Here is a 13,945-nt window from a genome sequence, read left to right on the forward strand (position 1 = left end):
AAAGTGCCTTCCACTGAGAAGGCACCTTTGAACCTTGGGTCAACTATCTATAACCTTACTGACCTCCACCAGTGGGTCATAAGCTTATTTCCTGTGAAATACATGTGGAAACAGTTTCCAAAAGAAATTGTCCTCCTTAGTGATGAAAGCATTTTCAGTAGATATATATTGTTTCTTGAATCGACTGTTCTTTCTGTTAGATATCTTGGAATGCTCTCTAAAGGACTTCAGTTCCGAGTGTTACTTCTTGCACAGGTAGATACTCCAGTTACAAATGTCTACTTATTGACAACCAATAAAAGAAACGTTTACAACTGAGGCAATCATCCTGATCTAACATCAGTAGGTTGTAAGCTACAAATGTAATGTGAGAGGGGTAGAATCTTGACTATAGGACAGCATTCTATTCACATCATTTTCCTGTTTCCTAATTGCATCAGCTTTCCAAAGTCACCTAGAACTCTATAGAGTGGATGAGTTGACTAGATCCATCTGGTCTAGTGAATTTAATTCCTCCGACTACAGAAAAAGTTATTGAACAGACCGCTTCAGTGGCACAGTACTGAGAGCGAGAAGTAACCTTCCGTGATTTCCTTTGAAAGAACTACTTGTGTGTGTATTCAGATAAGCATCCATTCTTTCAGAATTCTTAAAATATATCAAAAAATGTCAGCTGACAAATTCCAAGCATGAGAATCCAAGCATGAGAATCCAGCAAATGCCCATAAATGTTAACCCCAAAATGGACATATCTCTGTTGGTAATGCCGATGGGAGGCAGTTTAAGCTTCTCCACCATGTTGGGTTTGAAATTGCAGGGGAAACTTACAAAACCTAGTCTAACTGGAAACCACTGATGGGTAGAAACAATGCATGTGTGTGCCAATGGCAGTAACAGCTCTGCAGTATAATTTCCAGATATCTAGAAAACGATCCTTCAGGATTCAGAACACTCATTATAAGTATCACAAGGAGTAAGATAGTTATGACTTACAGGGAAATCTCAAAATTGATTCATGTTTGAAGTACAATGTTTCTGAAACAATTCTCACGATTAGGAGATTACAGCAGACTAAACCAGAATGTTGATCCCGTCTGCCCTATAAAAGAACAGCTAGGGATGTTACAGTTTGCCCTCATCATACAAGCTTTGTGTTGCTGCACATTATGAACCTTCGTGTGTAAGAATTAAGTTATGCATTTTAGATGGCCTTTTACCATGTTTTTCCCCAGCTTTTTCTGTACAGCACAAAAGATTGTGTGCCCATCCCAACAGAAGTAGAAATGATTTTAAAAACCTTTCACCTTTTTGTATCTAATTGATTACTGTTGAGAATTGTAAAATCTTGCATTAAATAGGAAATGTTACATTGGTGGAAGGGGACACTATATTGGAAACAAAATAGAATTGCGTTGAGAAAACTCCCTGCTCTAGGATGTGGTGATGGCTGCCAACTAGGAAGGTTTTAAAAGGGGAGTGGACATGTTCATAGAGGAGAGGGCTATACTAGTTAAAATGGATGCTACTCATGATGCATGCCTATTCTCTGCAGTATTATATTAGGTGCTATGGAACCCAGGCAGGATAATGCTGCTGTACCTGGTTGGCCACTGTGTGAACAGACTGCTGGACTTGTTGGGCCTTGGTCTGATCCAGATAATGTGATGGGTTCATAGCTCATTCTCGTTTTCACAATGCCAGCTCTCCTGTAACATTTTGACACAAACTCATTTCACATGCATTTCACCATGGGTGTTACCTCAGAGCTGGTCCTGATGTGTTCACGAAGAGCAGTGCAGGTGAACACATTTTCCAAAGAAGAGAAATACCATCAGCTTGCGTTTTTCACAGAGCTGGTAATTCTGGGCTTCTAAGGCCCTTCTGGCAGAAGCGAAAGTCTTTCCTTTTGAATTTTTGTCTTTCTGATATTCCTTGCTCATTGAAATCATCGCAATCACGTATCTTTGATCTACATTCATCATATTTAAGATTCCCCAAGTAAGCAATTATGATTTCAGTGAATGGAAAAAGGCTGAAATGTAGCCTAATGAAACAAGTGCTTCTTTTAAATAGAAATGGGGGTGGGGAAGCAGCTTTTTCATACAGAGGAAATATAGAAACTGCAGAGGGGGGAGGAATATTAGTTCACGATCCATTAAGCATTTTTTAAACGCTCCTCTTGGTGGCGGAAATACTGTTGGAAACAGCATTTAGCATTCCTGCTTCTTTTCTGTGTTTTACCCAGGGATTACAGAATGTTTGAACCAAATATAGAATAACTGTAGTCTGAAACTGTTGTGCCTTTGTACTATTCTTGTCTTTTGTTTCCCTCCCCCCCCCCACACATTTGAACAGGCTGTTCCACCACCCAACTTTGAGATGCCAGTTTCCATCCCAGTGTCCAACCACAACAGCTTGGTATACAGCAACCCAGTAAGCTCCCTGGGGAACCCCAACCTTTTGCCGCTGGCTCACCCTTCCCTACAGCGCAATAGCATGTCTCCTGGTGTGACACACCGGCCACCAAGTGCAGGTAACACAGGTAGGCGCTGCACCGTCCTGTTCCTTCTCTTCAGCAGCAGAATTGCTTGTGTGTGTCTCGTCATGCTGTGTTTTAACAGTTTTACTCTAAAATACAGTGTTGTTTTTTGTTTTAAGCTGAGTTGGATCCTAACTCAGAATTAGAAAATAAATATCTGAAGATAAAGGCTAGAAATGTAAGGAAAGTTTATGTTTAAAGAAAAAATAATAATAATGAAGAGTGGTCCAAGTAATGGGAATGTCTCCTGGGTTCTCGTGGGGTAATCTGTACCTGGGGTTTGGAGCAAAAATGCTTCCAGCAACTTTTAGCCCTTGAACTTAATCCACAATGTCCAGTTGTCTTGTTAAACTCAGAAAGACTAATCTAGAATATGAATATGAACCAATCTGCCAGTGATAGCTGGTATGGTGAAGTGATTAGAGTATTGGACTAAGACTGGGAAGACTTGAGTTGAAATACCTCTTTGGCCATTAATCTCACTGGCTGATTTTGGCTTAGTAAGTCTATCTCATCTTAAACTAGCTCACAGAGTTATTGTGAGGATAGTGGTGGGGGCAATCAGTTTACCACACTGAGCACCTTGGAATAAGAACAAGACTTAAACATAACAAAGCAAGGCCTTTTCCTTTATTCAGGAGTCCTCTGTAAAACTTGCGTACGAATCAGAAGTACAGTTTAAAAGCTATATCTTTGGAACTAGGTTGTCTGGATCTACTGCTAACAGCTACATGTAGCCTTTGTGATTAGGTGTTGAATCATTAGAATTTCATGGACTGTGATGTATTGTTCCATCTCAAGGCTGGGTTGCCTGAGCAAGACTCAGCCTTCCACACAGGTGGTGATGAGGAGTCACCTCTAAGTAGGATAAATAGAGATTAGGATCCTTCATTCTGTCTGGATGAAACTGAGTCAGCCTTAAGTATGTTGAATTTGGAAGAGTCAGACACAGTCTCCAGTCCGAGAAAGATGTAAAAAATAAAGGAATGCCGCTAGGTCGGGATTTGTGAAGACTCCCAAGAATATTGCACAAATATGCGTGAGTTTATCAGAAAGGTATCCAAAGAAGTGATTGGCGCTGTGACTTCGTAGTACTAGGTCAAGATATGTGGTTTTCAGATTTCACTACCACTGATAGCAGTCTCTTGAGCTGCCAGATTGCTGATGTTGTGTATGACCAAAAGTGCAGAAAGCATCATGGGAACGGGTAGGTAACCTTTCCCTGGGGCACACCTAAGTTCAGCACAGGGAACCAGATATGCAGAATGTGCTCAAAATGGTTGATATCTTTTAAGATTAGTTGTGCCTTGGAGGATTGCCCAGTCCAAGCCATCAGGGCATGATCCAGTTGGCCCTTGAAACCTTTGTTGCCAAAAGTTATGTGGGACTGTAAGGAGTATTTGCCATCAAAATACATGTAATTGACAGTTGATTTTTTTCCCCTCTTGTTCCTGCTTTAAAATATATTTGCAGTGCCTGACGTTAATTTCATGAAAACATCATAAGATCCACAAATAGTATGAAAAAATGTTAAATAGGATATCAACCAGTCTCGTTCCTATTTGATTGGGAATTTCAGCATTTAAAAAGCCCCGTGTACAGTCGTCCTGACCTGGATGGCCCAGGCTAGCCTGATCTCATCAGATCTCAGAAGCTAAGTCGGATCAGCCCTAGTTAGTATTTGGATGGGAGACCACCAAGGAAGTCCAGGGTCGTGATGCAGAGGCAGGCAATGGCAAGCCACCTTTGAATGTCTCTTACCTTAAAAACCCCATGAGGGGTTGCCATAAGTTGGCTGTGAGACTCGAGGGCACTTTCTGCCACCATGTACAATCATAACACAGTGGGGTATGGAATCTTTTATCTGACCACTTAGCAGTTCTTTGACTACCAGGTCAAGAAGCATTATTGAGATCTGGTACCCGCAAAGCTAATAATGCTTGTGTGCTGTTGTACAAGATGGCATATAGACAGAAGTCAGTGTGGCTTAAACGTCCAACTTTCTAAGCTCTCTGGTGGTACAAACTCCTGTAGTTCCTATATTGCTTTGTGGTATAGGCTGTAATTTCTCTTGACCTTTGTGGTTTCTCTTAGCTGCTCTCTCAGTTTGTCTGTTTTGTCTTCTCCTAGGTGGCCTGATGGGTGGGGACCTCACAACCGGTGCAGGCACCAGTGCAGGTAAATAGAAGAATGTTTTATGTCCCCTATTAAAACTGTTATGGACTCCACAGCAGAGAGTTAGTACAAGGCTGGTCTTAAAATAACTCTGTATAATATCATTAGGAACAGAATTAGGTTAACCCTGGATGCTTTGAAAATCCTCCTTGCAACAATGCTCCCAAGTTTCCAGTTGTTGAACAATCCTTGTGATTGAAACTTTCCAACAAAAAAACCCCTCAGCCTTCTGATGTGCAACCCTGCAAAATCTTAACATTGGGAAAAACAACAACTCCTCTTGTGAGCAAAGCCAAATCAAAGAGTATCTTCACAACTCCTTCACAGCAATTGTCACAACAAGCCAGTGTTTTCTTGGAATCATCTAGGTAGTCTTTAGAGAAAGGGTTTCAAGAATTGCTGAACAGCCCTGCGCTTGTCCTGGTGCCAATTACATTTGAGCAGGAATCTTGCATGTGATGGATTGTTCCACTGATTAAAACATTTGTGAAACCGGAACAGAGACCTGTAGTTTTCAGTTAATTATGAAACTTTAATAATGAAAGTTTATACTTGTGCATTTCATCTGAGCTCTAAAAAGGACTATCACATGGCATCTGGCAGTATTAAACCTTCTTTCGTAGCACTGAAATGTCGCTGCTACATCTGGTGGACAAACGGAGCAGCTTTTAAAAAGTGATTTGTTTTTCTTTCTCTTATTCTCAGACACATACGGTTCTTTGGATTTAGTTTCTTTCAGTCCTACAAAAGCTTCATAAAGCAATTAGAACCTTTGAAATTGTTTAAGCAAATTCTGTTTCACTTGGATAATATCTGTTTGAAGCTTGTGCTCCGTTGACAGCCACCAAAAAATACAAAGTAAATACAAAGGAGCCAGATTGGATTGGAACTTGACTGCCCTACTAATGAGTGCCCTCTACTGGTTTGTTGAAGCATACCTTCTCCCCCATTCACTCCTAGAAGAGCACAGGCCAGCAATTAGCAACCAGGACAATTTTTGAAAAAAGTTACACGAACTGAGATGAACACTTTTCTGAATGCCAAGCTGAATGCTGACTCGGAAAAACAGTTGACTAAAGATGCTGTTAAACAACTACAAAACTGAGAGAAATAAACCTTTTCAAATGTAAAAGATATTGAGTGCAAGTTTGGTTTTAAAAAAAGGACAAAATGACTCCTCTCTGTAGAAGAGGGGCATTTATATGAACAGATAAATGTCTAATTGTGCCAATAATCCTAGCTCCTTTTTGTGGCAAATTAAGAATGTAAACCTTACTGCAGATGTGCATTCTTTATGTCTTAAATTTGGAGCACTCGGAAAAGTCATTTGCTGTAGGGCAGAAAGGAAGATGAGAGGTCAATGTGAGGTTGAAACGTCTGCCACAGTGGCATCATTCAACAATGATGCTATTTTGGAGAGTCCTCTTTCTCTGACTTAAATATCAAAAGTTCTTTGTTGACCATTTCTTCACGAGGAACAGAGGCCCGTGTGTGCTTTCCAGTTGCCATGTTAGACACTGATGGGACGATCCTGTGGTTCCGCTTGCTAGGGTATACATTTCTTGTCCGATTAGAAGTTTATTAATTTGCTCCCCCCACCCCAGTTGCATCTAAAAATAGCAACCATGCCATGAAATTATCTCCATGATAAAGAAATATGGTTGTTTGTGAGTTTTATTTCAGCGATTACAAAATGAAGCTATTTCTGATGCTATAACATAAGGGCGGCAGTTTCTGCATTACTTTAACAAATTACACCATAATGGGGAAATGGGAAATGGAAAAAGCTACTTAGGTTAGAGATGTCCGTGTTTTCAAAACTGTGCTGTTTTGTTGGTTGGATTGTTTGGAAAAATAATCCTGAAATCACCCACAATTTTACCTTGGGAGTCTACCCAAGACATAAATACTACTCGGGAATACTGACTACTTTTTTATTATCCTACGCAATTAAATGCCAGCCACGATATTTTTAACTAAAACCAAGGTTATCTCAGGTTTGGTAGAGTAAATTTGCTTAAAGCTTCTCTCCAATTGGGCCGCTTATGCCATGTGATGGGAGCAGCTGCCAACAGGCGAGTGAACTTCCTATTTAGTAGAGTTGCTAAGCTATAAATATAGCCATGGGTTTGGCAGCTCTCATTTAAACCAAAGACGTGTGATTGAAAAGAAGGAACAAGAACTCTTTGACCTTAAGCCAGTTTTTTAAAAAAACAATCATATAGTTACATCCTTCATTTTAACACACAACTAAGAGTGAAAAAGCTGACATTTTACCTATATGAGGATTTAGTTTGTATTTTAAAAGAATAGACACGTTAGCATAAAACAATATTTTTTTAAAAAAAATTGGGCATTAGGACAAAAATATGTATCAAGGTTTACCATGTGTTTTGAAGTCTAACCATTATCAGGACTACAATTTTGTTAACAATGTAACATTAGTATAGAAATCCAGAGAAGAAATTGAGAAATAACATAATATTTGAAAGTTCCATGCTGTGTTAGAGAATTTTCCTTTACTAATATGTTTTACAGTAAAATCCTAAGCAGAGTTATTTCACTGTAAGCCTATTGCTTTCAGTAAGTTTACTCTGGAGTAACAGCATAGGTTTGCACTGTTGATCTCTTAAAAGGTAATCATGGTTCCATTAACAGCCTAGTCAGTGAACCAAGATTGCATTTATTTACACTGACTCTAAAATAGAATTGTACTTTTGCGTGTTAGGGTACAAGACAAAGCAACATTTATTTTTATATTTTGTCAGTTGTTATATGCACAATAAAATTGTAGGGAATCTTACCCCTCTTTTGTACTAGTATATATTTTAAATTATTCTTGGACTTTGTCATAATGTTGTAAGAGATGCCTTATGATGAGTCAGAGAATGGGTCTCTGTGGCCTAATGTTGTGACGAGGAATAGCTCTCCAAGGGTTTAGGGCCAGTCTTGCTTTTTGCTTTACAGAATCATGTAGATATCACCACCATCATCATCTGAACATCAGTAACAGTGTTTTCCTTGGTGGCACCACCTTTTTATACAGAAGGTAGAGAGAAGGGCTGGTTATTTGTGCCTAATCCTCTTGCTACCAAATATCTTTTTGATAAGACCAAGGGCTTTTGGCTGCTAGAAGGTAACCTTTTTTTCTAGAAGACAGCATAAGCCCTCCACTTCCCAACTATGATCAGTAATAAATTCTACCTATCATTTGATAAGTACTAGCATTCATTTTTAAAGCATCTCGTTTCTTAAAATCATTTTTTCCCTTTTGTATTATTTTTTAAAATGTCTCAAAATTTTGCCTTGCATGCAGAACATCCCGGTTCAATCCCTGGCATCTCCAGCTAAAAGGATTAGGTATTAGATTATGTGAAAGACTGCTACCTGTGTGTAGTTTCTGCCAGTGACCTTGATAAATCATTGGTCCCTCTTAGTATAAGACACTTTACTGTGTAGATGTGAACCAATAGCTTAGCAACAGATGTAGCAACAAGAACTTGCTCAGTGTGAAGGGGATGGTCAGACTTGGCCAGCTTGGGCACTGAGCCTCTCAACAAGATTCTATCTTGTTAGCATTACTCTGCTCATTTTGCTGCTTTTGGTCACATTTTGGCTGTGCATCAATTTATTATACATTCTGCCGGTATTTCAAACTAAATAAAAATGTAGGTAATAGCTATTTATAATTTATGGGTCTTTAGGCCGGAAGAATTCTGGGCATGTTTTCAAAATAACATAACTGAAGGAATGATTTGCAAAAAGAAAAAGAGACGGCACTGTGCCCATATAAGTCTATACTAAACAAGCAGAATATGAAGCACTCAGCAGTGAGACTTTGAGCAAATCCTAAAATAACAGAAGGCACCCCAAGCTCATAAATATCAATGGTATGTACACCTAGTTCCCTCTTGTGCCTTGGCAAACTTCAGTCTGAGCAAACAGTGACGCTTTTGGAAACAAAACTGGTACACAACCTAACACCACCGTTACAAGTTAGCATTTATTTAGTTCCAGCACTGTACAGAGCATTTTTTTTTAATCACTAATGATTTGGAAGTGCCCAAATCAATGGATTGTAATTCGGAGCAAAGTGATTAAATGTAAACACTGACTTCAATGATAAGACTGCATTAATTTAATCAGGAACAATGAACACATGAGGCTGCCTTGTACTGAATCACTGAATCAGACCCTTGGTCCATCAGAGTCAGTGTTGTCTACTCAGACCGGCAGCGGCTCTCCAGGGTCCAGGTGACCCCAGGGGATCTACAAACATTGGTTTGGCTTACTAGGCAGGCCTTACGCATCACGGCCACTAGCCCCCTTGTCCTCTCTGAATCCTCCTGGCACATATAGAAGGTTTGGCAGCAAGGTACCGGGGTATAGAGGTGTCAGAAAACAACAAGAGAGGCTCCTCCGGGTGTTTTTTTTTTTTTTTACTTTTTCAAATAACACCTTAGTAAAAGGACCAGGCAGAGAATCTATGTGCTGTTGTTTGCTCCCCAGAGAGACAGACCACTTTCCCCTGGTGAGCTGGTAAGCTTTTGTGGGTCCCTGCATGAACCAGAGTTTTGTGTAGGTCACCGCATTTCCCATTTTTCAACAAAAAAAAGTTGAGAGGGAAATCCATTGAGCACAAAATATAATTTCCCACTGAATGAGGCTGAGCATCCCTCCAAAGTAACCCAAAGTATATACAGAGCTCTTTCGCTTTTATTTTTGCAATAGCCTGTGAGATAAGTTCACCGTATGCAAAATTGCTTACTGATTGTCACCCATTTTACTTCATAGATGAGCATAGGTTTGAAGTCCAGGTTACCCATGTTTGTACCAATACCGGCCACTGAACCAGACAGATTTTAAACAATGATATGGCCCCTGGAAAGGGGGCTTATAAACTGCAGAAAGGGGTGATGGACATGTTCAAAATTACGCCAATTCTCCAGGAGCTGTATTAGCTACTAGTAACATCCCAAGCTTAAGTGAAAGAGCCAGATGTGACCTATAATGGATCAAAGACTTGTATCTTAAATCCTTAATTGTCTGCCCTCCCTTTCCCAGGAAATGTGTTTGTTTGTTTACAGGCCTTCTGAAACAATTTGAAGGTGTAGTTATTCTGGAATCAATTTTTAAAATATGTATTTAAAGGGGGTTTATTCTGCTAGGAGTTTTAATCAGGACTGTATTTTAACCAGAGAGCCAGAATGATGTAGTGGTTAAAATGTTGCACTAGGATCTGGGAAACCCAGGTTTAAATCCCCACTCACACCATGGAAGCTTGCTGGGTGACCTTGGGCCAGTCACACACTCTCCGCCCTGACCCTGGCAAGTATTTGGGTGAGAGACCTCCAAGGAATACCAGGAGCATAACAGGGAGGTAGGCAATGGCAAACCACCTCTGATTGTCTCTTGCTTTGATAACTCTATGGGGTCACAACAAAGTCAGCTGTGACTTGATGGCAATCCCCCAAAAAAACTTTAACCATGATGTTGGTGTTTTAAATTTTTGTTGTTTTATTATAAGCCATGTGGTTCATGTTTACTGAAAAGCAGTGTATAGTATCAACAATAAAATTGTATTTGAAGGCATATGGTTAAAATACTTCAGTGTACACTGAAAAGTATTGGTCTGTATCCTACCAGGGTAATTCCGTCACTGGACAAAGTGAAACCATTTCTGCTGATTTCTCCCTCCCTTCTGTACACCCCCAGTTTGCCCCTGTGCAGAAGGGATCAAAATGGGGGTAAATGGGCTGAAGGAGGAAGCAGCAAAGACTTTGTGAGTTTATCTCCACTTGTAGACCTAAGTTCTTAGTGAACAAATTGGGAGACTGTCATTTCCAAATATGTTTATCTCATTTTTCCTATCGTAGTTTGCTGGTTTTAAAAAAAATACTGATTATTAATTTTAGCCCTCAAGATGTAAAAAACTACAGTTTACCTAATACAAAATAGAACAAGCAAAGCAGCCCAAGGGACAGATACAACCTTTTGGGGTCCTCAGCAGCTTCTGTCTCAGGAGAATGTGGCCCCTGCCAAATTTCCCAGAGTTGTTTGCCTTAGCAGCATTCTCTTTCAAAAAGCGTTCCTTGTCTTATCTTCTCTCTAATTTACAATGTCTCAATATTTATCTTTGTACAGTGATGGATTGAAAGAGTAAAATCATTGAGCCAATAATGAGGATCCCTCCTATTAAGTGAGTCATAGTAGCTGCAAGGGTTTTCAAGATGGATTTTTAAGGATGATTGACTTCTTTCTTAAATAACAAGCAATTAAGTTTATTCTTATAGGAAACTCACACTCAAATAACAACTCTGAGTTGCTGCAGTTCGTTCCCATGCTGTTGCTGAGATGATTGTGCTGTGTTTTCTCTCTGCATGCAGCAATCTGTCCCTTTATTCAGAGAGAGAATATAAGGAAGCATTACAAATCAGCAAACATCTGGATTTCATGCTTACCCTTGAGTATTGAAAGAGATAGTTGATGCCTTCTGGATCTTGGAATGCAGCTGTGTGTTTGCTTCAAAATGAAAAGTTAGCTATGTGGTTAACCCCTTGGAGCAAGAAAGCTAGGTTTTGCTCCTGAAGCTCCTGCCAGTATTGAATTAAAGCACCTTTTACAATAACTGTAAATGGAGAAGCAGAGAAAAGAAGAGACATATTGGGATGGCTGTTTATGCCTAATCCTCTAGCTACCAAGTTACATTTTAATGAGACATGGGGCTTTTTGCTGCAACAAAGGTGTCCCTAATCGAGTGGAAAGGTGGCATAAAAATGTTTTAAATGATAAATAAAATAAATTATATACTCAGACTAGCTGGAATCCACATGCTTTGCCAGCCGATTAGCACCTTAATAATTGTTCAATCTTTGGTATGACAGAGGAAAAACAAACAGAAAGAGAGGTTAGTCAAAAATTAGCTTTGTTTCTGTGTCAAGTTTTAAAGCTAGTTACATTTCTATTTAGTTTTAAAAAATACCTAATCAAGCATATGTGTTTCATTTCATCTATTAGATTTCCATTCCGCCCTTCCAAAGCTCAGGACGGTTTACAATTCAATAAATATCACAACTATATAAAATTAAAAACCAACATTTATTCCAATATTGCAGTATTCAGCACTATGAGTCAGAGGCATCAAATTGGCCAGCAGTTACACAGAGGGTAACAGACCAAACTAGTGGCCTAAATCTGGAGGAACGCTTATCAGAAGACTTACATTTTGCAGTCTCTGTGGAACTGAGACAAATCCGACAGGGCATGGATCTTCCCTGGCAGAGCATTCCACCAAGAAGGAGCTGCCACTGAAAATGCTCTAGACCTGGTGGAAGGCAAATAGACTTCATGGGGTCCCCAGCACCCTCAATAAACCACTTGATGAAGAGTGGAGCAACCATGGGGCAATATATAGGAGGAGGTGGTCCCTCAGATATATTGGGCCCAGACTGTGTAGGGCTTAAAAGATAATAACCAACACCTTGAATCTCACCTGAAACTCGATCGGCAACCAGTGTGGCTGTTTCAATAGGGGCAGAAAGTGGGTGCCCCATGGGGACCTTGTGGGGAGTCTCACAGCCTCATGTTGCATTTCCATAATGACTTCAATAGTAGCCCCACATAGAGCGAATTACAATAGTCCAGTCGGGAGGTGACCATGATGTGGATTACTGTAGCAAGATCAGCCTAGGAAAGATATGGGGATAATTGATGGGCACAGCGAAGATGAAAAAAAGCCAATTGTACGGTCACTGACACCTGTAGCAGGATCAGCCTGGGAGAGATATGGGGATAATTTATGGGCATGGCAAATATTTTAAAAAGCCAATTGTACTGTCACTGACATCTGTCTGTTCAAGTACAGAGAGGAGTCTAGCCATACCCCCAAACTCTTTACAGAGTTCAGCGGTGTAAGCTGGACGCCATCCAGAATTGAGAGCAAAGGTTCCCCAGAAGACCCAGGTTGAGCCAGCCACCTAACCTCCATCTTAGATGGATTTCGCATCAGGCAAGTATCCTTCAACCAACAAACCACAGCCTCAAGACAACAGGCTAGGTCTGATAGCACCACCTCTGGATGCTTATCAATAGGAGGAAGAGCTGAAAAATTAACTTAGGTATTTAGAATGGAGTTTAGGAAATGCAATGCTGGGATTTAAAATCTGTAGGTCCAATGGTTTCCTTCCACTTTAACTGTAACCTCTCTCCCTTTATTATTTATGAAGTTAGTCCTTCAATAAATTCAGGTGCTGTTTGGTATGTGGCCACTGGACATTATAAAGGAAACTTCCAGTGGTCACTCTTCATAGTTCTCAATCATAATTCATCTTCTGTCTTTTCTCTGCTTTGTCTAAAATCACAACATTACAAATGGACTTCAATTCATACATTTATTTATTGAAATAAATTAGTAGACTAAGCATCTGGCTTTTAATTAATTAAACAATCAATTAAAGGAAAAGGTATTTGTTTATCACCAAACTTTTGAGAGTATTGGAGGATGAGCATAGTACATTTAAAATGTAAGTTAATTTACAATTTAGTAAACACAAGCTGTGCTTCACTATTAGGAGGAAATGCCATATTTAGTCCCCCCCCCTCTCAGTTTTAGAATCTGGAATATTCAATCAAGTAGTAAACAGAGCCAAAATTACTTCAGAAATAAATTCAAATCTCATCAGTGTTGTGGTAAATCTGTATTTAAAAAAACAAATTGACATTTGAAGGCAGTGTCCCTCTTGACCCATTGCTACAACTGTATGGTGGACCACAGGAAAATTTGCTTCACGTTTTTGTACCGTGAACATGTCTTCTCTGTTCTACTGTCTAGTTGTCAACTCATTTGGGGTATATATTTGCCACCTTCGTGAGACATATGAGAAGCTGTGTGGAATTCAGAACCAAGTTCAGCCTTGTCAAGATTCCCTCAGTGTCCCTCAGCAGCATAACAACAACAGTCTAAAGGCTCCCACTGAAATTTCTTGGGAAAGGGGAGACACAGTGTTCACATTCGGCAGTTGTGATGTATTCGAAGTTAACCTGAGCCCCAATCCATGTTTTAAAAAGAAAAATAATATTTTGTTTCAAAAAAGCAATTGATTTCTAGCCGCTGATAGAAGAAAATGAATAGTCCTCTATAGCAACAACAACAAAAAAGGCTTTCAAGCAATCGAATGGGGGTAAGTGCAAGGCAATGACCTACAGATTTGCAATGTACTTCCCTTGATACTT

The 13,945-nt window shown here is 39.7% G+C and overlaps 1 protein-coding gene across 10 annotated transcripts in view; it reads left to right on the forward strand.

Moving 5' to 3' along the window:
• Positions 1–13,945, forward strand: part of MEF2C (myocyte enhancer factor 2C) — a 199,881-nt gene that overhangs the window by 157,279 nt on the left and 28,657 nt on the right. For all 10 annotated transcript variants that reach the window (XM_056848789.1, XM_056848780.1, XM_056848788.1 and 7 more), the window contains 2 exons: positions 2,356–2,542; positions 4,670–4,717. In XM_056848789.1, the coding sequence (XP_056704767.1) occupies positions 2,356–2,542; positions 4,670–4,717 (235 nt within the window). The remainder of the gene's footprint in view (positions 1–2,355; positions 2,543–4,669; positions 4,718–13,945) is intronic.

This window comes from Euleptes europaea, chromosome 4 (genome assembly GCF_029931775.1).
Source record: "Euleptes europaea isolate rEulEur1 chromosome 4, rEulEur1.hap1, whole genome shotgun sequence".
NCBI lineage: Eukaryota > Metazoa > Chordata > Lepidosauria > Squamata > Sphaerodactylidae > Euleptes > Euleptes europaea.